Source organism: Tiliqua scincoides, chromosome 2 (genome assembly GCF_035046505.1).
Source record: "Tiliqua scincoides isolate rTilSci1 chromosome 2, rTilSci1.hap2, whole genome shotgun sequence".
Lineage (NCBI taxonomy): Eukaryota > Metazoa > Chordata > Lepidosauria > Squamata > Scincidae > Tiliqua > Tiliqua scincoides.
The window spans coordinates 114,501,114-114,527,730 of NC_089822.1; the positions used below are offsets into that span (position 1 = coordinate 114,501,114).

At 45.3% G+C, this 26,617-nt stretch overlaps 1 protein-coding gene across 1 annotated transcript in view; it reads left to right on the forward strand.

Moving 5' to 3' along the window:
* The first annotated feature begins 9 nt into the window (after positions 1 to 9).
* CACNA1F (calcium voltage-gated channel subunit alpha1 F) overlaps positions 10 to 26,617 on the forward strand; it is an 85,298-nt gene continuing 58,690 nt past the window's right edge. The window contains exons 1-8 of the mRNA XM_066616263.1: positions 10 to 43; positions 11,171 to 11,429; positions 11,551 to 11,656; positions 13,975 to 14,114; positions 18,652 to 18,794; positions 22,164 to 22,316; positions 23,236 to 23,432; positions 23,544 to 23,647. Coding sequence (XP_066472360.1) covers positions 25 to 43; positions 11,171 to 11,429; positions 11,551 to 11,656; positions 13,975 to 14,114; positions 18,652 to 18,794; positions 22,164 to 22,316; positions 23,236 to 23,432; positions 23,544 to 23,647 — 1,121 coding nt within the window. The 5' untranslated portion in view covers positions 10 to 24. The remainder of the gene's footprint in view (positions 44 to 11,170; positions 11,430 to 11,550; positions 11,657 to 13,974; positions 14,115 to 18,651; positions 18,795 to 22,163; positions 22,317 to 23,235; positions 23,433 to 23,543; positions 23,648 to 26,617) is intronic.

The following is a 26,617-nucleotide window of genomic DNA, read 5'->3' on the forward strand; positions in this document are numbered from 1 at the left end:
AGGAAGGACTTGAACGCAAGAATCATGAGCCGTCCTCTTCACCGTGAGGCTGAAATATGCACCGCTGTTTCTTTCACGTTGCGATTTCGCACCATTTTCGAGTGACTCATTATTTTTTAATGTTAACACCTTGCACTGTATATTATTTGCATGAATTAAATAATTGCTTGACAGCCCAATCCTATCCACACTTTCCTGGGAGTAAGCCCCATTGACTCTAATAGGACTTACTTCTGAGTAGACATGCATAGGGTTGGGCTTCATACATTCAACAATTCTACTGAAAAACTGAGGCTGCAATCCTATGCATGTTTACCTGGGAGTAAGCACCATTGACTGTTATGAGACTGACTTCTGAGTAGCCATGCATAGGATTGGGCTCTCAATTGTGAATGCAGATTCAATTAGAACGGCTAATTGTGCCTGACATTTCAGCCCAGGGAAAATTCACAAGCACAGACAATGATCTGAGACCTGGGGAAAGCAGCTTAGGCTGGGTTCAAAACGGCAGGTCTGCTGCCAAGACATTTTGGTACTACTTGAAGCAAAAACTCCAGATGGCACACACCACACCGCCTCCTTTATTCCAAATATTTCTATTTTTGTCTTTGCCCTCCTGATAGCGAGGCTCTCAAGGCAGCTGACAGCATACTAAAAACAATACAATGAAATACATACATTGCCCCCATGCTCCACTGGATGCAGCATGCACTCTACCTGCACCAAAGGTGGGGGATTGGATTGGGCAGTTGGTCATTTTAATTGCATTTTATTGTTCAAGCAATGGTAAAGCTGCACAAAACTACTTTAAAGAAATACATTTAGAATATTTTTATGCAGCTTTACTGTGGCTTGAAGCAGTGTACAATCATTAAACTATTTAAAATAACCAACTAGAGTGCATGCTGCATCTACTGGTGGGTGGGGGGACAATCAGGGCGCTGGCCAGAGGTAAGGAAAAATAATTTTATTCACTGCAGACCCTCGCCTATAAGTCAATCTCAAAGATAAGACGAGGGCAGGTGTCCCCCCAATCATGGAATTTTCTATGACCCTCAGATAAGTCAGGGGTTAGGGTGGTGTCTTGACTAGTTTTGTCTGATTTTACCTAAGGTCAGATCCTGAAAAATAACCTACCAGTAATTGTTACTTAAGAACTGTAGTCTCTAATTTATTAAAAATATAGTAAAAGATCATACGATACATTTTTATTCTTTAACTTTTTAAATTCTGGTCTGCACAACCTTTTTGTAAACACTATCAGAGTTAGTGCACCATTAACAACATGCCAGCAGAAAAGTGGTTCCCAACCTCCCAACCCAACAGGTACCCCTGAGGGGCACTTTAGGGGTACTTGAAAAAGAATTGAATAATGTCAGAAAAAGGCAGGGCATGCTCCAGAATGCCTTGCAGGGCCAGGAAGGGAGGTAGCTAGCTGGCTGTGAAAGCCCCACCAATAGATAATTTTTGGTGTTCAATTCATGTATGAACCAGTGATTGAAAACTAGCACACTAAAAAACCTGAAACATAATATGGAAAGTGATCAATCACCAATGAATCTCTCTGGACACTTCTGGGGCAAAACAGTGCAAAGGCATAGTCTTCTGTTCTTCAAACAGACAAAAAAAGAAAATACTGTGATGAATACATGAAGTATGGGCTTTTATATGGAGGAGATGAGGGTTTATATTTATATTAATTAAATCATTTAGCTAATCTGAGGGGTACAATTTATGGAAATGGGCTGTCAAGGAGTATGAAAGTGAAAAAAGGTTGGGAACCACTGCAGGAGAACCATTAATCAAATCCTTCTTTAAGGTGCCTGGTGTGTTAAGCTAGAGGCTCTACATATAACACAATTTATAACACATAACCTGGAGTGTGCAATTCAATTCACAGTGGAGAGACAAGCAACAAGGAATTACACTAAGTGCAGCTGCATATAGTTGCAACCTTATTTACTCATAAGTAGACCCATTGCTTTCCATGGGTGTTATTCTTAAGTAATGGTGCACTGAATTGTATCCAGGGACTTTGTTTCAAATGGAAAGAAGGATGACATCCTGGTGTTTAAAAAAAACAGACCTCTGCAAAATGCAAGCATTTGCAAGACTGAAGGATGCTGTAGCAGGCTCTGCTAAACTTAGAAGGAGGCTGGCTTCAATTCAATGGAATTCAGTGGAAGTCTCAGGAGCATCGAAAAGGTTAACTTTGACTGCAGCTTTCCAGGGGTTGCCATGGAGATTAATGGCCTCTAATTATCTCTGCATTGCTTCTCTGGTGGGTGCTGCATGAAAAGCAACTTCTCTGAAGTTGCTTCTAAAGCTGTGCCCCCTGAGCAACCTCGGAGATAAGGCAAGGTGATTATCCAAGCTTGGTTTATTGGCAAAAATTTCTTGCCCTGTAGGTGAGTATCTATGGTACTTCTGGGTAGGCTGCCTGTGGGTCTCTTTGGACCTATAGCTGGTATGTCTGAAAAGAGAAAATGGGTGAGTGGGTTCAAAAAGATGGGCCTAGAATCCTGGCATGTGCTGGTGCTGCCAGGATCCTCTCCTCTCCACGTGAAATGGCTGTTGCCTTCTCCCTCCCTATCCATGACACACCCACCATCAACTTACCAGCATTGGCTGAGCCTCTGCCAGACACTGGTGGCTAGCATGGCAAAGACCCTCTCAAGTGGTATAGCCTATGGTGGGGCACACAAGAATGCACTCTCAGTTGATCTCAGAGGGTGGGCTTTTTCATGCTGAGGGAGGTGGTCTTTTAGGTACTCTGGACCCAAATTATGCAAGACTTCAAAACCAGCCCCTTGAATTGCACTCTTAAACAGACTGGCAACCAACAAGGTTAAAGGAGCAGAGCCATGATTTGCTCACCACACCTTGTACTGGTCAGTATATGTGTAGCAGCAGCCCCATATAGACTGAAAGCCAAACTGAAATGGGTCAGAATAATCAGTCCCACCCAGGAATTACTGGAGTTGGGTAACCAGTACCTGCTCCAGTACTTTGCTCTAGGAGACTAGAGGTTGATCAGTAATTATCCAAAACAATGGGGACAAGGGAGGGTTTTTCAGGAGAGAGTGGACAACTGTCACTTTAAGGTGGGATAGAGTTCTGCCCTCCCTGACATATGCTTTAATCACTCTCCCAGTCCACTCAGCCAGTCCTGCATAATCCCCCAAGAGTGTTTCCTGCAGAAACCTCTTTGAAATGAATACAGCTAAGCTGCACACCTTTTGTTAAATTGAATTGGGCTCACACAGGAGAAGATCCCAGTAGATTACACCACATCAAGTGGCACCAAAAATCAGCTCCCTAGGCCAGCTACCTCATAGTTTAGTTGGTGTCAGTTGGCAACCTATGCTCCACATTTATAATCCAGATGGTATCACTGTAAGTGATTTGGCAAGGGTGGGTCCTTGCAGTGGAGGATGGAGTTACTGTGCCTTAATTGTTATGTAGAAAAAGGGAATTTTCAACAAATCTGACTTTTCTTCAGCTTTTCTTGGACAGATTTCTAGAAGAAAAGTCTGCCCATCACAGGTGTCATGAAAGAGGAGGGGGACTTCCAGCGACCACCTGCTAATCCAGGGCAGTGATGCCTAGTGCCAAGCACTCACTCCCTTCCCTACCCTTCCCTACTCTTCCAATCGGTTTAACGTGCAGCTTGGTGGGACCAGACCTGGTAGATCCAGTCTGCTGCCATCAGTCCAAGAGATCCGGTTCCCAGAGGGGTTCCTTGGGCAAAACCCCTCCCCAAGAATGCTATTCAGGGTCCTTAAAATGCTCCCACTCTGCCAGTAATACCTGCAGAGTGGGGAGGCTGACAAATCCACTGGGCTCAGAACAGGCTGAGTTTTTCAGCAAAAAGGTTTTATTTACAGGTGGGGAAAAACATGATTTAAACAGGCTCAGTTCTTACCAATAAACATCCCCTGAATGGGGCTGGCCCTGCAGGGAAGCCTCCACTTGCAGGCCGAGAGCCTGGTCCCAACTTGGCCCAGCATGTGCCGAGGCAACTAAGAGCTCCCAACCTGTGGACAGGAAGGACAAAGAAACATCAGACAAAATGCACCCGGCTTCTTTTGGGTCCCTTTTGTGCTTCCCTGGGACTCTCCCCAGCAGCCTTCAATCTGCTTACCAGAGAGGCTCTCCCTGCCCTGCCCATCTCAAGCATGCAGCAGGAGAGAGAGAGACCGTCTCTCTCAGGCCTGGAGATTGGCTGGCCTGCCTGGCTCGAGTCTGAAGTCTCTCAGACATTGGAGGGAAAATCCTTCACAGCAAACATAACTGTTTCATCACAACAGGTGTGGGATATGTGGTTTTAGAAGTAGGCTACCTCAGAATGCCAGGTGCAAGTGAGCGGCAACAGGATGCAGGCTTCTTGTTGTCTTGTGTGCTCCCTGAGGGATCTGGTGGGCCACTGTGAGATACAGGAAGCTGAACTAGATGAGCCTTTGGCCTGATGTTCTCATCCATGAAAGACAAGTGCTCCTTCCAAAATCTCCCCTTGATACAGTCTTCTTGACTGAACTCTAACCAAAGGGACCAATCCTATCCAACATTTAATCGCTGATGCAGCCATGCCAATGGGGTGTGCTGCATCCTGCAGTGGTGGTGGGGCAGTCACAGAGGACCAGTGGCGTCGCTAGGGGGTGCGAGCTGCACCGGGTGACACGCACAGGGGGGATGATGTGCCCTGGGGAGGTGACATGCTAAAATTGCAGTGGTTAGGAGTAACCCCATCATGCTATATACCGTTGGATGTGGAATTTCGAGTGGAATGTAGTGCAAAAAACCAGAGTGAAATATCTCCTTTCTATGAAAAGTTATGGCCAAAAAACTGAGAACAAAAAATGCATGGATCCCTAAGGAAGGTGAAAGTGAGCCCTATCGCGTGTTTACTCGTGAGTAGGCGAACCTGCCTTAGTGCATCAGAAAGGGCAGGCTGAGAGGAATCCAACGACACCAGAATGGTCCTGATCCAATGAATGCAGCCCCCAAAAACATCTGAGAAGGAAGTTCCTCCCTCCAAGCAGATGAATGTATTGAACCCTATGGAAAGTGAAACTAAGCCTCACGGTTGTGTTTACTTGCGAGTAAGCAAACATGCCTTGGCTGATGTGGAAGATCAAGTGAAGGAAAGTGCAAGGATACCAGAATGGTCCTGATCCTATGCACCTGGAGTTAAACAAGTGCTCCAGAAGGAGGCTTCAACTGATAAGGTGAACCTTTTGAGACTTGCAAAGCCAGGTGGATCCTGACAGTGATCTGGTTTAAACAGAAGTTCTTGAATTGAACTGGGCACTGGGTGGAACTGAAAACTTTACTGATTTTGGAGGGGACGGTCTTATTGCAGGCAGGCTACAGAGGAAATTCACTTGGTGGAACAGGGCTGGCTTCTGCTTATTTAATTATTTGTTTTACTTTAATTATTTATACTTATTTATTTTAATTTGCCTGATGATGTTACTTCTACCAAGACATCACTTCTGATGGGTTTTGGACAGATTGTCATTCTAAAAAGTGGGTCCTAGTGCTAAAAGTTTGAGAACTGCTGCAATAAGGTGTTAGTAAGTTGACACCCTTGGGGGGTGTGTGTGACACCACTAGTGACCAAAATCAGTAAATTCACAGTGTGGAGGAATAATACCAGCATTTTATATATCAGGCATGTCCAACTTCAAACAGATCGTAATCTACTTTTTTCCGGCCAAAAGTGCCAGTGATCTACCACCATGAAAATTAAGTTTCAAATTAGTTTCAAATTAAATTTTAACCCAATAAAGTTGGAGGATCCCCCCCCCATTTTTAATGACCTTCTGTCATTTACTTGGATGTGATCAGCTGTTAAGCAAATTAACCAAAAACAAAACAGAGAGATGAAGATCCAGTAAGAACTGTGAGGGGAAATGGAAAGTACATTTTTTCTTAAAGTTTTATTGAGTAATAACTTTCTGTCTAACTGTCTAACAATAGATAGTAATAACTTTCTTAATAACTTTCTTTAACTTTTATTGAGTAATTTGTGTTAAATTTAGGTCGAGTATTGATCCAGGCTGATCTTGCACAATCTTTAATATTTCGCTCTTGCTCATTAGTGAGATGTCTGAGCCTGCATTTCATCCACCAGCATTTTGAAGTTGGGTGAATATTGTGTGAGGGCCAGTCTCAGGGAATCCTGGAGATGTTCATCTGTCATGTTGGAACGTTGTGTAGTCTTTGTAATTTTCAGATGGGAAAACACAGATTCACACAAATAAGTTGAACCGAAACAGGAGTGTACAGCTTCACTGCATCTTCTCAAGCTGGGAAATATGTCTCTAGGCACTAGCTTCCAAAATGATTCTTGCTCAGCACGGATCTTGAGAAAAATGTCATTTTTAAGGGTTAATATTTTGTTTTCAAGAGATGGCTTGTTCAATGAGTAATTTTTAGTGATAGCAGCTGCAGTTTCTTTAATGTCCACATCTACTTTGAATGGGTATGACAAGTACTCCACAACTGTTCCAATTTTTGGAAGTCACAGAATCTATTTTCGAATTCTTGGTTAACAGAACAGATTTCTGTCACATACTTCTCATTCTGAAAAACAAAATTGATATTGTCCCAGATGGTCCTGCGTATTAGGAAAATGATCAAAAGTGTTGTTTGCAAGGTCAGTCATCATTAGCTCAAATTTGCTCTTGTATGATGAAACTGTACTCATCAACTCATCTGGCATTTGTTTTTACCTTGTAGTTCAAGGTTCATATCACTTAGTTCGCCTGTAAAGTCAGTGAGAAATGCCGGATCACATAACCACTCCTCATCTTCCAGCTCTGCTTGGTCATCTCCCCTCTCCTTCAAAAATCTTCTTATTTCATTCAGCAAATCACAAAATCTTTGCAGAAATTTGTGCCTACTTAGCCACCTTACATCTGCGTGCAAAATGATTTCTGCTGCCCCTTCATCAAGAGTGAGATGGAAAAGCTGTCTTTGAAGTGATCTTCCACTAACTTAATTTACAATTTTGAAAGTGATGTCCAATGATAGTCTTTGTATTGAATCTCTTGCTTGCCAAAACTTGCTGGTGAATGATGCAGTGGTAAGAAAGGAAATCTGGGAAGTCGTCATACTGTCTACAGAGGGCTATGAAACCGTTAACCTCACCTGTCATTACTCTTGCTCCATCAGTAGTGCTGGAAACAAGTCTATGCAATGGAAGATTACACTTTGTCACAAAAGAATGGAAAGAACTGAATATTTCCTGACCGGTAGTTCTCCCTTTTAAAGAAATCATTCCAAGTAGTTCTTCTTTAACACTGAAGTCTTCAAAAACCATCCGGATAAAGACTAGTAACTGGGCTATTCATCCAGTTGGAGTGAGAAAGCAACACAATTTGAAACATCCTCCAACAATTGTTCAGTTGTGTCTCCGCACATCTTTTCTATTTGCCGCACGATGGTGTTTCTTGACAATTGTACATCTTGAATAGCAACTATGATCTCTTTTTTTTTTTTAGGATTATTTTTAAATCCTTCAAAAAGATTGTCAGCTGCTTCAAGAAAACAATCTTTCACAAATTCCCTTAGTGAAAGGTTTGCATTTCTTTGCGATCAGGTTGCTGACCTTGAAGGATGCTATGGTCGCATTGACCTAATGTGACCTTGGCTTCGCCACCAACTGTTGTTGAGTAGCCAATTTTGATTTAAGTTCTTTGAGGTTCAGTTTATGAATTTCACTTTTGGGTGGAAAATCAGCATCAAACTTATTGCTATGCAGAGCCTTACAATGACGTTCCAGATTACCCTTTTTCGGCAAGGATAATTAGACAACAACACTTGTCTTTCACCATGATGAAGAAGTAGTCCATTTCCCATTCATCATGAAAGTGGTAGGTTTTGCTCTTCTTTGGAACACTCATCTTCATTATACTGGGGTGGCTGGTTGTAAGAAGGCCAAATCTGTTAAGTTACTATAAACACTGGCTGAATCTGGTCCAAAAATGTCACTGTCCCAAAGTATTAAAGATCAACAGGAACTGAAGACCTCTGGATGGTGTGCAATACAAGGATTGGAGATGCCAAAGTCACACATGCAGTTCTAAAAGTAAAAATAAGAATTCATCATACTGGCACCAATAATCAAATTCTACCAAACAATCATAAAAAAAACTCAAACACCTGTCCAGCAAACCAGATAAAATCAAATACCGCCGAACAAGTTCAAATACCACCACACGCGATTTAATAAATTCTGCACACAGTGTAGAATCAACGCAAAAGCAAGGCGAAATAAAATTGCAGTGTAGAATCAACGCAAAGGCTAGGCAAAATAAAATTGCAGAGGCAAGCAAAAGCCACAGTGGTTTGGACCAATTCGAAGGCAAGGCATAGGCAAGTTAGAACAAAATTGGAAAAGCCCGCCAAAATCACCAAATTCTTGACACTTTGTTGTGTCTGCCTGAAAACGTTTAATGAAAGCGAACTATAAAGCGACCAACGACCAGCACATGACACAACTAATACGGTAAGTGTATTCAGTTAAAGCCCGGGCGAATGGATATCGCCGGGTATATAACACACTTCTAAGGGGTGTTGGGGCAGGAACAGGTGATTCTGAGAGGCAGGAGACCAGGTATGACGCCGGGCCTGTGGCGTCTCGTCGCGGGGCGTGGGCAGGGGCTCCCTGGGGTACCCACAAACTATTGGCACGAAAGCAAGTGCCCCCAATACACCCGTAGGCAAGATTCCCACAGGCGGGGAAAAAGACAGGCAAAGGATCAGCAGCGGCAGCAAGCCCTCGGCAGATGACCTGCCAGCACGAGTTCTCTCCTAGCGACAGGGAGAGCTGCTGGAGAGATGGAGCCAAGTGGGGCTGGCGATCTACCTCTGACCCCTCCACGACCTACAGGTAGATCGCAATCTACCTGTTGGACATGCCTGTTATATATCAATCAATGCGTAATTTCATGCAGCATGTGTTCTATCTTTGTTCTATCTAAAGGTACAGCCAAAAAAACAGTGGAGGCGGAGTGATGGTACATCACCACACCCACCACCAGGGGTGTTGCCCTGCCCACTGCATGGGGGGTGATGCGCTGGCATCCCGCACCAGGTGACATGAACCCTAGTGACGCCACTGCAGAGGCCTCCTCAAGGTAAGGGAACATTTGTTCCCTCATCTGAGGGCTGCACTGTGGCTGCATCAGCGCTCAAATGTGGGATTGGACCCAAAAAATTGTACTGGTTTGGCCCACCTTAAGCTACTGCAAATCATCAGATGGGTTCTCTGTATTTCCTGATAGTTTTCTTGTGGCTGTTTGGTTGGTTGGTTCTATTTTAATGTCTAGTGCTAGGAGATGGGAAGGCAGTGCTTATATATGGGAAGTCTGTCAATATTTTTGAGTCGACTAGGTTATGATTCTTGTGTTGTAATAATCTTACAGCAGGCTAGGATTATCCAAGCACTTCTTCGTTTGTTTGTTTGTTTGTTTGTTTGTTTGTTTGTTTGTTTGTTTGTTTGTTTGTTTGTTTAATGAGCCCACTTTGTTGCAAATATTAAGAATGCTATCAATTTGCAAATTATGACTGGCAATTTGCTTCCTTTCTGGCACAGATCACATGCAACCCTAGTGTACATTGGGGTGAGAAAACAGGAGCAGTTTGTCCCAGTATGTCCTGGAATGAAAAAGCAAGAGTCTGCCTTGGGAGTGATCACTACAACATTCCATCCCAGCATACACCCCAGAATGGCATGCAAATTTGTCCTTGAGCAGGAGGTGGTGCATGCATGCGTGTGTCAAGCCAGCTTGCTTAGAGGAAGAGGGCAAGCAGCTCCTGGTTTTTAAGACTTGGTGCCTGTGGCTTCTTGGTCATGGATCATTCACAAGGGTTTATTCACACTGTTTGCAACGCTCTCATTTAGATGAGGTTGAGTCTGTCCCCACTTTGCTCACAGCATTGATGATACTACACTTTACTGGGCCTAGCCTGGCTAGCTGCCTGGGATGTCCCCAGCTCTCCACAGTCAGTGACCTAACCAGCTGTGAGCTCCCTCCTCCCTGCCTCCCGCGCTGCCCTTTAAAGTAGGCAATCTGCCTTAATCCTCATCCGAGTGAGGGAACAAGCAGGGAGAGAGAGAGAGACAGGGAGAGGGAGCGTGAAACAGACACAAGCAGGGGCTCAAATTCCTCTTGGTGGGAACTCTGCAGTGAAAGCAAGAGGTGCATCTGAAGGGTGACTAGCAAAGCTTTTGCCTTTGCCCTTCCATGAAAGCACCTGAGGCTAACTTGGCCCTTCCTCCCTATCCAGGGGGAAAGGCCAAAATTATGGGGGCCCCTCCTTTGCAAGGTGGAGACACAGTGGGGCCGAAGTGCTAGCATTTTCTGAAGATTTACACATCTGCCCTCCCAGCCCCACAACCAATCCGCAAGATGTCAGAGGTGGAGTGCAATGGAGGACGTGAGTGACCTCATATTGATCTGTTTGGTTACAGGGTAGGGGGTGAGGTGTTTGGAGGTAGATAGGAGTCTCCGGGACATGGCTGGGAGGTATTGGGCAACTAAGAGACACTGAGGGAAATAGGTTTGTGTGCATTAATAGGAGATAGGTGATCTGGGATCCAGCTGTTCCAAACTTCAGGCAAAACTTTGGAATCACAGTGCATCTCAGCTAAGCATGGAGTATTGCTGGGTCCAGGGCAGAAAAGTGGTTAGGAGTAATTAGTGGTTAGCATGTCATTCTGGGGTGGATGGGCTGAGGATGATTAGGGATGAAATAGCAATGTGAAATAATGTAAAAGTGCATATTTATTAATTAAATAAATTATGTGTTGAAGTCAAACTGGACAGGATAACTGCGATACATAGATTGGAGAAATGTAAAATGCTGTGGCCGCATTAGAGATTCAAACCAAATGTTGAAGGTTTCATTTCAGAGGCCTCAGTCTGGCCTCCATCTTGGAAAAGTCTCCTGCACAAGAGGATGCTGTCATATTGTGAGAAAACGAACTGTTCTGTATTTTTCAGAAAAATTACAATTTTTTTTTTGTTTTTTTTAAAAGGGAAGGCAAATGTTCACCTTGCAATTGTCCTTTGGATTGAGAAACAGGGTAGTTAGATGCTTAGGGTACTCAGATTCCACCTAAACCCTCTTTTCTTCCTTCCACCCCACCTCCCCACAGCCACTGGCACTCCTGAGGCACCACGTTCAGCGGCTGAGGCTTTTGTGGAGGCAACAGGCCAGGCCCTAGCATGGACGCTTACCGGTGGTGGCACAGATACTCTAGGGTCTACGGGCAGCAGTGCCCAGAAGAAGCGTCTCCAGCACAACAAGCATAAGACCCAGGGCACCAATGTGGTCCACCGTTCACCTCGAGCCCTCTTCTGCCTCAGGCTGAACAATCCCATCCGTAGGGCTGCCATCAGCATCGTTGAGTGGAAGTATCCCTGTCTTTTCAAAGTGGGACAAACTTGAATTTGAGGGGGAGGGCTGATGCTTTTTTTATGAGGGGAGGGGAGGAGAAGGATTTCCTGTTTGCCTCCTTAACTGGGTGCTTCACAGACCCTTTGACATTCTCATCCTCATGACCATCTTCGCCAACTGCGTGGCCTTAGGGGTCTATATCCCTTTCCCTGAGGATGACTCCAATGTCTCCAACCACAACTTGGTGAGTACCTTTCCTAAAGCCGTGGATGAAAGGATGTCAGGGAGAGCTTAGCTCCACAGTACAGCACATGCTTTGCCTGCTGAAGTTTTGCTTCTGGCATCTCCAGTTACAAAGATCTAGACCAGAGTAGCTGGGAAAGACCTGTGCCTGAGACCCTGGAAAATGGCTGCCAGTCAGCATAAACCAGTGTTTCCCAACCTTTAGGGGCTTGTGGACCGCTGAGGCAAAAATTGGAATCATTGTAGACCATGCAATTCCTTAATCCTAACACCCTGAACATAAATTTGGCAATCTGTAGGGATGCGCTTGGTGAGGTGCTGGAAGTGCTGGTGAGGCTGCAGGCAGTCCATTCTCCCCGCTCTCTGGTGGTCCGTGGGGGAGCGCTCACTCCAAGAGATACTGATAATGATTGATCTTTTTTCCTGAGACCTTGTTCATGGACCATGGGTTGGGAACCACTGGTGCAGACAGAACTAACAGCCCAATCCTATCCTTTCGCCTGCCGTGCCAAAACAGGTTGTGCTGCAGCTATGGTGAGGAGAGGCTGATCAAAAGGTTTGGGAGGGGGAAAGGAAAATATTTTCCCTTACCTCTCCGTAAGCTCTTCAACCAGCAAAGGGACCTGCACCAGTGAAGGAGCTAGCACATACCTGAAGAGACAAATGAGGTGTATAGGCTTGCTCTGGAGGGTGTGTAGGCTTGCTCTGGCTATGCCTCTGTAATATGGCTGTGACTTGACTGCTTCCCTGAACTAATTTGTTCCACATTGGCTCAGTGATATTTGTTAGATTTTACTCTGTTTTGGTTTACAGTTCAGTATGTAATGTTAAAATTAATGTTTTAATGCCTTGTTTGTTTTGATGGCCATAAAGCAGCAGACCCCTACAGGATTGGGCCCTGAGTGGACCAATAGTCTGACTCTGTGAGACAGTCTCATACATTCATGTGAATTAAGGAATTTTAACTCCAGTTCTCCTCCCTTGATCTAATCTATCACACCCCACCTTTTTTCAAAAGAACCAAGAAGTCCTACATCACAGCTGGTGCTGCTTGTTTTCCTTCTCAGTGAACTCTTTGCCTTGGCCTCCTTCTTTCCTAATGAATCCATCTTTACCTCTTGATTTCTGCCCAAGGCAATATGTTAATACCAATTAAAACTATTATCTCTTAATAACCATTAATCCACCACCTGACGAGGGATAGCTAAGGCAAACAGTTGGGCTCCCTGCCTCACCTCACCATCCTGGCACTGATAACTAAGACTGCAACCCTAAACACATTTCTTAGGGAATAAGCCCCACTGAACGCAATTGGACTTACTTACGAGTAAACATGACTGCACTGTAAGAGTCTTGCCATGATGCTGAAGCAGCTCTGTTCTGTTAAACCGAAGTCCTCTGCTGATGGCAGCTGGGGTCAGAGCTAGAGTTTGATCTCAGCTTCCCTGGAGTAAATCCAGAATAATCTGTTGACTAAAAGTGGACCAGGGCCAGTTTCTGATCCCTGTTCTCCTTTCTGGGGTAAATCCAGACACCTCCAATGAGGTCAGGAACACAATTTCCCTGCCTGTCGTGTTTGTTTCTTTTGGTTTTAGTGTCAAGCATGGAAAGATGCACAGTTTACAAGGAGTAGAATTTCATGCGTTTTTAACTGCAAGATAGAGCCTGGAATTTCTGTTCTCAGTGGAGGAGAAAAGAACATTTACAGGTTTAAAAGAGGAAAGTGGTCTAGGAGCACTAACTGTATTTTATTTTTAGCTCTTAGAGAGAGGCATGTGAGGAGAATGATCTTTGAACCACATTTTCTGAGCTTTGTGCTATAACTGTACAAATGGTTTTTTCTTTGATTTTTCATGCTGTGATGGTGTATTCTCCTGGATCCTGGTTGGTGTGTGCATGCTGTGGAGCTGATCGCTGCTGTTGCACATGTGCTTGCGTGCATGCATATCTGTATGTATGTGTGTGTGGCGGGGTACTGCCAGCTGTTTGCCTTGCTGGCATTTGTGTTTGTATGTCATTCCTGTTTCTCTTCTGGCTCTGTAAGCTGCTCACCCTGGTGCTGAACAGAGAAGGTACTAATCCAGAGAAATCCTTGCCCATTCCCCTTGATGGGAATTTCTAGTGACTAGTTCTAATGTTAGCTTTCTAATTGTAGGCCTTTGATATGGTGCTCTTTGGGATTGTTCTGGATGTGGGGCATTTGGCAGCATTTCTTTGTTCAAATCCCAAAGAAGCCAGGCTGCTTCCCAAGAGGCATAAATGGTGAAAGCTTTGGAAGTATGACTGGGATTCCTGGCCTTCTTCCTCCCTCCTCCGCAGGAACAAGTGGAGTATGTCTTCCTCATCATATTCACGGTGGAGACTTTCCTCAAAATCCTTGCATATGGTCTGGTCATGCACCCCAGCGCCTACATCCGCAATGGGTGGAACCTTCTTGACTTTGTCATCGTTGTGGTGGGGTAAGTTTTCATTGTCAAAAATTTGGTGTGTGAATCATTAGCAAGTTCCCCAATTCTATTTTCCAAAGTGGGAATGGTGGTTGGCAACCTTCAGTCTCGAAAGACTATGGTATAAGCTTACAGCACCCGGTATTCCCAGGCGGTCTCCCATCCAAGTACTGACCAGGCCTGACCCTGCGTTGCTTCCGAGATCAGATGAGATTGGGCATGTGCAGGGTAACAGGGGATGGAGTTGGGGAAATGACAACAGTTTAGCCTTCCTTCAGCAGCACAATGGCCCTACATGTATAGAGCAGGCAGTGGAAACAAAGAAAAAGGTTCAGTTCCTCTGAGGGTCTATGGATCTTTAAAATCTCATTCTTCTTATACAAGAAGAAGGATGTCATCAAGCATGGCTTCTTTCATCACCACAATAGTGTTATGGGCAAAGTGGCACCTGGCAGCATTCTACTTAGCTCTTCTTTCTACTTAGCTCTTAAAACTTTCTACTTAGCTCTTAAAACTACAAGAGTCCTCTCAAAGCCTGCACCTAGCAATCCTAGGAGGAAGGGAGGGGGCCCCGACTTCTTGGTTTGGGTTTTGTTTGAGGGGGATGAATTACAGTTGCCAGGTCCTCTACCTGAGATAGTGCCCATAATTGTAAATGCTCCTGCTCCTCCCCTTTGCTTTATCCATAGCATCTAAGGCCCAAATCCTAACCAACTTTCCAGCACTGGCACAGTGGTGCCAATGGAGCATGTGCTGCATCCTGCAGTTGGGTGTCACTCACAGAGGCCTCCTCAAAGTAAGGAAATGTTTTTTCCTTACCTTGGAGCTGCATTGCCCTTATGTCAGTGCTGGAAAGTGGATTAGGATTGTGCCCTAAATGGCATGCAGTTTCCCATGCCTGTACAGTTGATTAACCTGTGATCCATATCCCTCAAAACTAAAATGGGGTGAAAACCACCAGTATACAATGTATGAGCAGGACTCTCATTGTATGCATGCTATCAAGATTGTTATTTCTTATAACGTTTTACACTCTTCCCTCATTATCTGTATATAATTTGTTCCTGAAAACGGCCCTTACAGCGAAAATCTGAATGAGTACAATTATTACATTAATTTCAATGGGAAAAATTCTAATTTGTCCCAAAGCTATTCCAAGTTCACTCAAAAATCACTCTGAATGCCTAATACCCTAAGGAAAATGATGTGTGGCATGATAAAATAGAAAACCAACTTAAGTCCCTGTGCAGCGATGTAACAGCATTAGCATGGTGCCCACAGAATCACATGGGGAAGATTTGGCCTGTGGAGGCCTCCTGGGGTAAGGGAATATTTGTTCCCTTGCCCTGTAGTAAGCCCATGCTGACCCAATGGGTCTACTTGGACCTGCACCTCTCAGAGGCCCTGTTGGGAATTGGAGGGGGTGGGATAGCTCTGTAGCTAGCGCAAGTCTGCATGGACCCAGGTCAAGGCCAGGAAGGAGGTTAGAATATTGGCATGTGCCACTGCATCTGATATCGTCCCTTCTCAGCTCCTATCCACCCTCCTCCCTGCTCTCATCCCCATTCCACCCTCTCCCCACCCTCCTCCAATTCACAGCAGGACCTCTCAGAGGAATTTTATCAGGGGGTCCAAAATTTATTTTGGTCCCCATCTCCATTCTATCATTTCTTGAGATCATTGGATCAGAGCTTCTACAAATTATGAAATATAAAGCTGTGTAGGGTTACACAAAATGTAAATGCTAATCTTCACACAATATATGCAAACATTTTCTGAGTTCCCAGGAAATTTTTGGGTCCCCTCCTTTGGCTCCTGGGCCCCCTTTTTGACCCTGGGCCTGTGTATAATTTATCCCCTGCCCCCCCCCCCCATGGATCCTGCAAATGGGACTACAGGGTGTCACATGCCAAGCCATGAACAATTGGAGAATCTTACCCCCAGGGCAATAATTCCCAACTAAGTCTTCTTTGTAGGGGCCCCCGAATGGGACCACCTGTAGGGCCTGTCCAAGGCCCCAAGCGAACAGCCTTTTGAGAAAGCTGGTGCAGTATAGTCAGCAATGTTAGATTTGGTCCAGGGAGTCCTAGGTTCATATCTTTTAAGCAGAGCTGAAGCTCAGTAGGCATTCATGTGAAATTCTCTCGTGGCCTAACTAACTCCACAAGATTGTTGAGATAATAAAATGGAATTGCCTTAGGTATGCTTGACTGCTTGAAAGAAGGATAAAACACAAACATTATAAATTATCAGATATGTGAAAGCTGGCTGTTGTTGCCCAAGGAAGAACAAAAGTCATAATTTTTCAGAATTCTCAGAGATGCTGAGACACACGGTGTATTATGTTATATATTTCAGGGTTGAGCCCTGATGTTGCTTTAGGAGGCTCAGGTTGTTCCTTAAAGGGTTTCCCATCCCTTTCTACCCCTCACTGTATGCCCCATCTCCTCCCCTCTAGGTTTTTACATTCTATTTAAGGAAACTTAGCTCCAGAGAGAATAGTCAACAGAAGTTTTCAGATGTTGGTTGGTCTTTTCCAATTGAGGAATAAAAAAACGCTGTCCAAGCCTCTCCAAACATGGCGCAAATCAGAGAATAAGTCTACAAAGAGAGAAGGAATGAAGCAAAGTTGCATGGGCCTTTAGCATGTTTTAAGATGTTAGAGCAAAAAGTCTGGGAAGGGGCAGAGAGCATTGATAGTTGCCCTGTTGATTTTCCAGCACTGATAATCTGCGTGAGGGTCAGTACTCTGACCTTTAAGCCAACCAAGTATGTCTTCTAGAAAGGAATAAGAGAGAATCCTGACTCCCTTGGTAATTGGTTAAGGAGATTATACAAAGGCATAGTCACTTATGGTGCCTAAAAGCCGTAAGAGCTGCCTTGGGTGCCCCACTGGGTGGTAGAATGGCAGGGAAGAAATTCATTTAACAACAACAACAACAACATGGGACCTCTATGTTCAGAGAGAATAACTCTCTGAATACCAGATTCTGGGGACAAATAGGAGATGGCAATTATTTTCTTTTCCTGCTTGGGAGCTTCTAGCGGGATACGATTGGTGGCTTTTGATAGAATTCTGGGCAAGATGGACCTTAGTATGACCCTTGCTGCTTCCTCCCAACAGTGACCTGCTACCTCATACATTTAAAATCACTTCCTTAGAGAATAAACACCATCTATCTAGGGCAGCTGTTTTCAACCCATAAGAACATAAGAACATAAGAACAGCCCCACTGGATCAGGCCATAGGCCCATCTAGTCCAGCTTCCTGTATCTCACAGTGGCCCACCAAATGCCCCAAGGAGCACACCAGATAACAAGAGACCTCATCCTGGTGCTCTCCCCTACATCTGGCATTCTGACTTAACCCATTTCTAAAATCAGGAGGTTGCGCATACACATCATGGCTTGTAACCCGTAATGGATTTTTCCTCCAGAAACTTGTCCAATCCCATTTTAAAGGCGTCTAGGCTAGACACCAGCACCACATCCTGTGGCAAGGAGTTTCACAGACCGACCACACGCTGAGTAAAGAAATATTTTCTTTTGTCTGTCCTAACCCGCCCAACACTCAATTTTAGTGGATGTCCCCTGGTTCTGGTATTATGTGAGAGTGTAAAGAGCATCTCCCTATCCACTCTGTCCATTCCCTGCATAATTTTGTATGTCTCAATCATGTCCCCCCTCAAGCGTCTCTTTTCTAGGCTGAAGAGGCCCAAACGCCGTAGCCTTTCCTCATAAGGAAGGTGCCCCAGCCCCGTAATCATCTTAGTCGCTCTCTTTTGCACCTTTTCCATTTCCACTATGTCTTTTTTGAGATGCGGCGACCAGAACTGGACACAATACTCCAGGTGTGGCCTTACCATAGATTTGTACAACGGCATTATAATACTAGCCGTTTTGTTCTCGATACCCTTCCTAATGATTCCAAGCATAGAATTGGCCTTCTTCACTGCCGCCGCACATTGGGTTGACACTTTCATCGACCTGTCCCACCACCACCCCAAGATCTCTCTCCTGATCTGTCACAGACAGCTCAGAACCCATCAGCCTATATCTAAAGTTTTGATTTTTTGCCCCAATGTGCATGACTTTACACTTACTGACATTGAAGCGCATCTGCCATTTTGCTGCCCATTCTGCCAGTCTGGAGAGATCCTTCTGGAGCTCCTCACAATCACTTCTGGTCTTCACCACTCGGAAAAGTTTGGTGTCGTCTGCAAACTTAGCCACTTCACTGCTCAACCCTTTTCATCTCATGGCACACTGACAAGGTGCAAAAATTGCCAGGGTACACCATCAGTTTTTTGACCATTGACAAGGCACACCATGCTACTGGTAGGGGGCTCACATCCCCCAATTGCTCTACTAATGTGACTCTCCCCAAAGTCCCACAGCACAGCTGCAGACCATGTGCGGCACACCAGTGTGCCACAGCACAGTGGTTGAAAATAACTGATCTAGGAGGTCACTAGTTTTCCGCTATTTGGATTTGAGTTACCCTTCTTGGCAGGAAGGCCCCTTATCTCATTTTGTGTTTTCCCCACAGTTTGTTCAGTGTCATCCTGGAACAAGTTTCCCACAAGCCTGGGGATGCCCATCACATGAGTGGGAAGCCTGGTGGGTTTGATGTCAAAGCTCTCAGAGCCTTCCGTGTCCTGCGACCTTTGCGTCTCGTCTCTGGTGTCCCCAGTAAGTATGTTCTCTTATTCTCTCTCTTCACTACCCACACACAATCCCTCAGTAGTGGTTGTCTGTGGGAAAAGAACTGGAGGGCCGAGCTCCTTCTTTTGAAATGAATTATTGCCAACAATGCTATAATGAATGCTATTCTGAGCTCCGTTTGTCTTAAGGTGTCATGAGAGTCCTTTATTTTGCAAGATGGAAACTGGAATTCTCATTGTATTCTAGAACCAAGACATCCTTGCTTTCCATCTGGGATCAAATTGGGTTCTTGGTAAACCAATACTGAATCTGATCATGACCAACTGCATATGACCATGACTAAGCAGGAAAGCAATTTCAGGATAACAGTGGAATGGTCAATGAAAATATCAACTCAGTGCGAGATGGCAGTGAAAAAAGCAAATTCCATGCTAGGTATTATTAACAGACATTGACAATAAAAGTACCAGAATTGAAATGCCTTTATAAAAACATATGGTCCTTTAACATTATATTATACAGTAGTCTGATTATCCAGTTTCAAAAAGGATGTTGTAGAACTGGGAAATGTGCTGAAAAGGCACCTAAAATGAACAAAGGGGTAGAGTATCTTCCATACAGGTTATGTGTTTGAGGCCTTATGCTTCAGGAAAAAATATGACCAAAGTGGGCACATGGCAAGGGTATATAAAAGTATCATGGGGGCTGAGAGAGTACCCTGCCTTGCTTCACAACACTAGAACTTGAGGCTAACCAATGAAATTGATGGGCAACAGAGTCAGGGTAGAAAAATCAAGTATTTCACAGAACACATACAGTAATTCATTTATGGAATTTACTGCTGAAAGGTATGGCAACCAACACTGATTTAGCTGACTGTGTAAAGCAGCATGGCTAAATGTATACCTAGCAACAAATATCAGCAATGATTGTTAAATGGAACGCTGTGTTCAGAGGTCAAATACCTGAATGCAAGTGATTGGCTTATTGTATCTCCATTTTTGCAACAGCTGTGCCTGATGAGTTGTAGAAATTCTGCTGCCCCTATTGCTGCTGTTTCCCCCATGCAGGTGTGCCCACTTGTTTAAGATGAGAGTAACAGCAGCAGCCCTTTTCAGCACGCATTCACCACTGCTACTACCAGAAGAGGAGAGGAGACCTTGGCAGCAGTGGTCCTCTGCTTGATCAGGGAACAGGAACAGGATTGCTGCTGCCACCACTACCTCCTCCTTCCTACATCACCCAGAGGCTCTAGAGCAGCCATTTTCAACCACTGTGCCATGGCACACTGGTGTGCCACGAGTGGTCCACAGGTGTGCCACAGGAATTTGGGGGAAGGTCATTTATTAATAGGGCCAATGGGATATGTGAGCCCCCACTGGCAGCATGGTGTGCCTTGTCAATTGTCAAAAACCTGGTGGTGTGCCCTGACCATTTTAGTGCCTTGTCAGTGTGCTGTGAGATGAAAAAGGTTGAAAATCACTGCTCTAGAGGCAGCTTGCCTGTTTCCTTCATCCAGAACACCTCCCTGTTCTGAGTAGAACAGCTAATCAGAGCCAGAATGAGGAAGCCAGGAGAAGCAGAAGTGGGTGTGACTTCACCTGGCTTCTTTATTCAGTCTCACTCTGCCACTGTGTTTCAAAACATACAGCAGCAGGGCAAGTAGAAAGAGGTAAGGGGGGAAAATGGGGGCTACGTGAGATGGCTATGGAGGTGGTTGATGGGTGCAGGCTGCTGTCTGTACCCATTTGCAGCTTGAGGCAGCCTGTCTTACCAGGTCTCATGGCTGGGCTGGCCCTACTGGGCGGCCACTGCATTTTCTACAACTTCCTTAACTTTACAGAACTGCTTCTGCTGGGCCACATCATAGCACTGCATTGCACTTCATGCCCTCTCTCACTGCATCAGGCAACAGAAGTGGAGCTAGAGGGGGGCATTTCAGTAAGTACGGCACACTCTGCAACCTGCCATGTAAGCGGCCTCTCTTCCTTGGCGTTGGAGCCATTCAGGGCAGCTGTGGTATGTTGCTGCTACTGTCCCGAATAGCTCCAATGCTGGGGGGGGCACTTACAGTGCATTGCGGAGCATGTCATACTTACCACGCTGCCCCTCCTTTAGCTCCGCTTCTGCCATACAACATGCAGCACATAACCATACTCACTGAACTGAACATTATTTCTAGTGCAATGATGTTGCACTGTTCTGTATGCTTTCATTAGTTTGCAGTGAGGGAGCCACTCCTGTTATATATATATCCATGACCCAGAATCAGGTCATTGATGAGTAAATTAACATCAAGTTTCCCAGAAGCATGCAATATGCTGTAAGTGAGAGACAGGCCAATTCTGGCTGCACTTGGCTCTGGACAGTGATGAGTCTTCATCTAGATCAGTGTTTCTTAAGGTTTATCCTCCACTGTATCACTTCATATCGTTCACCTATTCGAAGTACCACCTGAAGTAACTGGTGCTGACATTATTGACAAACTGGTGACAAACACCAGTAAGAGGCTCAAGGTGGATGGGGGGGGGAGCTTTTGTGAGCATAGAAAAGCATGTTTTTGATCTCTGCCAAACCAAATCTTCTACTGCTGTTTGCTGCATTATGTTCCTGGTCTTGCAGCCAGGTGGCAGGGGTCCAGGGGTCCTGCAAGTGCTACCAGACACCGCTTCAAATACCACTGGTGGTACTCATACCAGTGGTTGAGAAACACTGATCTAGGTCACTGGCATAACCAGGGGCAGTGCCACCTGGGGCAGTGATGTCGTGACATTACTTCATGCTGTGATGTCACTTCTTGGTTCGGAGGAGAGCAGCAGAAATTTTGTGATGTGGCTGCTCTCTCCACCCCATTCTTCCTCCAGCAGCTTCCCAGATGACTTTTGGCTTCTTCCAAATCACTGCAAACCTCCAAGCACAGCATTGTGCTTGGAGGTTTGCAGTGGCTCAGGGGAAACCGAGAGTTGGCGCAGAAGCTGCTGCTAGCTTGGAGCCTCCAAAGAGGAAGAAGGGGGGGCTTCTTTGTGCATCCTCTTCTGGCCAAGTCACTCTGAGAACGTGAAGAAGCCATTCAGCTCAACTTGAGCGGCTTGGTCAAAAGTGGGTGCCAAAAGGGACTGCCACTCTGAGCTGGGCTAAGTGGCTTCTTCTGTAAACAACAAGAGGTGGCCACTGCCAACTTGGCTGGTCTTACATGGCAATCCCTCATGTGACTCTCTGGGCTGGTACCTGGGGCAGCCTGCCACCCTTCCCCCTTCCTCCACCCCTGCCAGCTGCACCACTGACCCAGGTCGATGTGATCCTGTATTTAGGTCCAGGGTTGCACTGCATGCTGAAATGTTGCTCATAGGCACAGTACTGCTGTCATGTCCTGAAAGCTTCCTTCCCTTCTGCCAGGCCTGCACATTGTCTTGAACTCCATCATGAAAGCCATGGTGCCCCTCCTGCACATCGCGCTGCTTGTACTTTTCGTTATCATCATTTATGCCATCATTGGCCTGGAGCTGTTTATCGGTCGCATGCACAAGACTTGCTTCATTGTTGGTTCAGGTACGGTTCTGAGGTGCCGGGGAGGTGTCTCCTGACCTTCTACTTCCAGAAGCAATGAACTGTTGCAGGTAGAACCAATCCAAGTGCATATGAATAAATGATAGGGAGTAACCATGCTTGATATTTGATTTTTAATCTGCAAGCTGCCATTTCAAAAAATACCAGTTCACAAGAACCCCTCCCCCCAACGTCCACCTTTTTCTCCTTTTTTCATACTTGTTACTGCAACCAGTGTTCCTTCTAAGGTGCACTGTTGAGCAACCGCAGAGCTTGGTAACCTGCAAATTCAGCGTTAACATGATAATGTCATTGCCACATCCAGAGGCTAGGTAGTGGCAAGTCAGGTTGCCACCCAGCTGCAGAAGGAGTCTGCATACTAGTGCAGACCCCCTTAGAGAGCACAGTGACTGAACAAAGTTTTTCCTAGTGTTACTACTGGAGACCTTTTGTCTTATTCTTTCTGTGGCATGTTCCATGTCAATTAGGGATCACATAACGAAATTGATGATGTTATGAACCAATACAGTCAATCATATATGGTTCCCTGGTGATGTCACACTGATGTCAAATGAAGTCACATTGTCTACAATTTTTCTAGCCCCATTATTTTCTTCTGATGCTCATAAACCTCTGGAACGAAAAAGACAGGTGCTGATATTTTTTTATTTTAAAAGATCCAAAAATCCAGAATCCATTTTAAAAAAATCCAAAATTTCATAAGAAAATTTTTAATTAAAAAAAATCCTTTGAACATTATCATGCCTTGAAAAAATTACCAACATTCTGGAGGGCTGAAATTCAGGAGGTGTGAAAATGTTAGTGAAATTCAGCCCCCTGGTTTGATTCAGCACTAGAAGAGACTTAACGAACCTCTCCTTCCCCTGTCTTCACTCCCAATCTCTGCCTCTGACCCTTACAGATTTAGAGGCGGAGGAGGACCCATCACCTTGTGCCTTCTCTGGGCATGGTCGAGAGTGCACAGTGAACAACAGCGAATGTCGTGGGAAGTGGGAAGGGCCCAATGGTGGCATCACCAACTTTGACAACTTCTTCTTTGCCATGCTGACAGTTTTCCAGTGTATCACCATGGAAGGCTGGACAGATGTGCTTTACTGGGTGAGCCAAGTCTCTCCCCTGCTAGCGTGGGGATGGGGAGCAGCGTGGCTAGCATCTTCCCCTGACCACCAGTGTGCATTCATTGACCCTTTTCTTCCCTCTCTGCTTCAGATGCAGGATGCGATGGGCCATGAGCTGCCATGGCTTTACTTTGTCAGTCTGGTCATCTTTGGTTCCTTCTTCGTACTCAATCTGGTTTTGGGTGTACTGAGTGGGTAAGTCAGTTTTAGAGCATGCAGATCAGTTCTTCCTGTGCATTCACTTAAGGGAAAAAAAACAAACAAGTCAGCAACCAGTTATAAAATACTGTGTACTTTTTTCTGACTGAGATCCATCCATGTCAGGAGAAAAAAATATATATATATATGAAGCAGGCCTGTGCCAATTTCACACCAAGAGAAGCTTCTGTTACCTGTGTTAATTATTCAAGCCAAGCAGGTTTGCAAATGTGTGCTTGTTTTGCATAATGTATTTTTTTTTCTAATTATGTGGTTGGGGGGGGGGCTGTGACTATGCAGGACTCTGAAACAGTCACTCCACTTTGACAAACCTTACACAGCCATTCCTCTGATTTCTGAGGTTTTGGCAGGCACTGCCCACAGACAGATTTACCTTTCCAGCCCTAAGAACTAGAAATTTGCTCTTCATTTTAAAATGAAAACTGAGTTTCCCAAGGAGCTGCTGCATTCCCAGCATTTTGTTCTGCACTTGCAGAGAATCAAGTACTATAATACGTACTGACCTATTTTAAGTCTACAGTAATTACAGAACTGCAAGGAATAGCAATGTTTGTACAGTTTGTCAGGATTTAACAATAATCACGAGTACTTCACATATGTGCACTGTTGGTTGTTTATTTCACATACATCATCTCATGAACTCATTGAGCCTTAGAATAACCCTTTAAAAATAATTCTTCACATAAGTCAAGCGAGGAACTGAAGCTCAGGGAGAGTGGCTTGCCTAAAGCCGGCCATTGAGTTCATGGCATAGGTGAGGTTTGAACCAGGGACTCCTCACATTCTTGCAACCCAATCCTAACTTAGGGCCCGATCCTGACCCATGCACGCTGGCTCATCGCTGGTGCACAGTGTCACAAACATGCTGTAAGACACACCTGCAACATGTACCGCCTAGTCAACATCGGCATTGGCTCAGTGCAAGCCCTTGCGAAGTCAGTGCCAGGTGGAGGACAGGTGACCACTGCCCAGAGCTCCGTGGGAGTGCCAGGTGGCAGAGAGGTAAGTGGGGGCATGGGGGAGGCATTCCGGGATGGGGGAGGGCAGGGGGAAGGCAATGCTCTGCTCCAATGTATCTTCTTGGATCTGTGCAAGCTATTTTGCTGGCACAAGTCCTAGGAGAGTAAGGGAGAGGGGAGGAGACGGGGAATAGGATTTGGCACATGCTAGTGCTACTGAGATCCACTCCTTCCCTCTCTAGTTCCTTCCCTGCACCCAGAAACTCCCCTGTTCTTCCCCCATCTACTCCTTTCTCCCCACCTTCTGCCCCTGTCATCTTTGCTGTCAGAGGTAGCCAGCTGCAGCAGCAGGTCTCTGGCACTGCATCATTTGTGATGACAGACTAAAATGGCTGGTGGTGGTGATGTCATGGCATTATGCAACATTGTGATATCACGTAACACTGTTACTTCTGGGTTTGGAAGAAGATGGCGGCAGCTTCACAGTGTGGCTACTGCTGCCTATTTCTTCTCCCCCTGGAGTCCCATAAAGATCCCACCTTTCTGACAGATGCCCCCCCCTTTGCTTGCTGCATCTACTCCCCTATGGTTTCCCCAGCTGTTCTCTCCCCCCTCAGTGACCTCTGAGGCTTCCCTGATGTTTGTGGCATGCCACTCACCAGCCTTCTTGTATCTTCCAGCGGGCCTGGGCCTCTTAGTGGTGCCAGAAGGGCTGTCGGCTGCTCCAGTGTGTTGTTCCACCCAGATAAGTCCATGCCTGGACAGTGCTCCCTTCAAGTGGCACCCAAGGCATATGTTCCCATGTGCTACACCCTAATTCAGTGTTTCCCAAACTGGTTGGTTGCAACCCACCAGGAAAACTGGGAGCAGGGCATTCCCCCTTAGGAGGATTGGCCCTGCCCTGATGACAGTGACAGTGCTGCAGAGATTACAGTTCTGCCACTGCCAAGGGGCTTTGTTATTTACCTGGGGAGGGGGGCAGAGCTGGTCTCCTACAGGGTCCTGAAGGCTTGCAGCCTCCTTTTATCTCCTCTGAAGCCTGTTTACAGAGCCCACATCTCCGATCTAAAACTACTTCTGGTTTTGGGGGAAAACAGAAAGTAGGTTTAGATCAGGTTTACCTGTCTCCCAGGTAAATAAAAAAGCCCTGTGGCCACAGCAGCGCTGCAATCTCTGCAGCGCTGTCACTGTTCCCTTCCCACCCAGGCAAACACAATGGTTCCCAACTCCCCTGTTGGAGTTTGGGAACCACTGCCCTAGATACTCCTCTGGCTGATGTCATGTAAAGGGGCCATCTGGCCATTTATAATGGAGGAACTGTCTTCCATGGTTGTAAAGGGCAGTGCAATCTTAGTTAGAATTGGACTGTTAGTTACTAAATTACACCAGCTTTCACTCCAGTCTTGTATTTATGGGTCTATTGACCTAAGATAATGGGAAAGAGTGTGTTGATTTGTATGTGCAATGCCATGAAATACACACAGTATCTCCATGGCAATTTGTGTTCTAAAGTCCAGTTCTCACACTAAGGTTTTCCAGACATGGCATGACTTGGAGAATTATTTCTTTTTACCTAGATATTATTATTATTAACTGTATTTATATACCACTTTTCAACTAAAAGTTCACAAAGCGATTTACAGAGAAAAATCAAATAACTAATGGCTCCCTGTCCCAAAAGGGCTCACAATCTAAAAAGATGCAAAAAGAACACCAACAGACAGCCACTAGAAAAGACACTGCTGGGGTGAGGTGGGCCAGTTACTCTCCCCCTGCTAAAAAGAGTTTTTTAAAGTTTTTCCCACTTGAAAAAGTGCCTCTTACCCAATTAGCAGGGGTTAGATACATTCATGCAGTTGACTGGAATGCTGATGTTCAGGTGTTTATGGAATAACATTTAACCTGTCCACTCAAGATGTTTCATGCCCCATAACATACTTTTTGTTAAGACATATTGGATGGACTTTGCTCATATTCAAAATTTAAC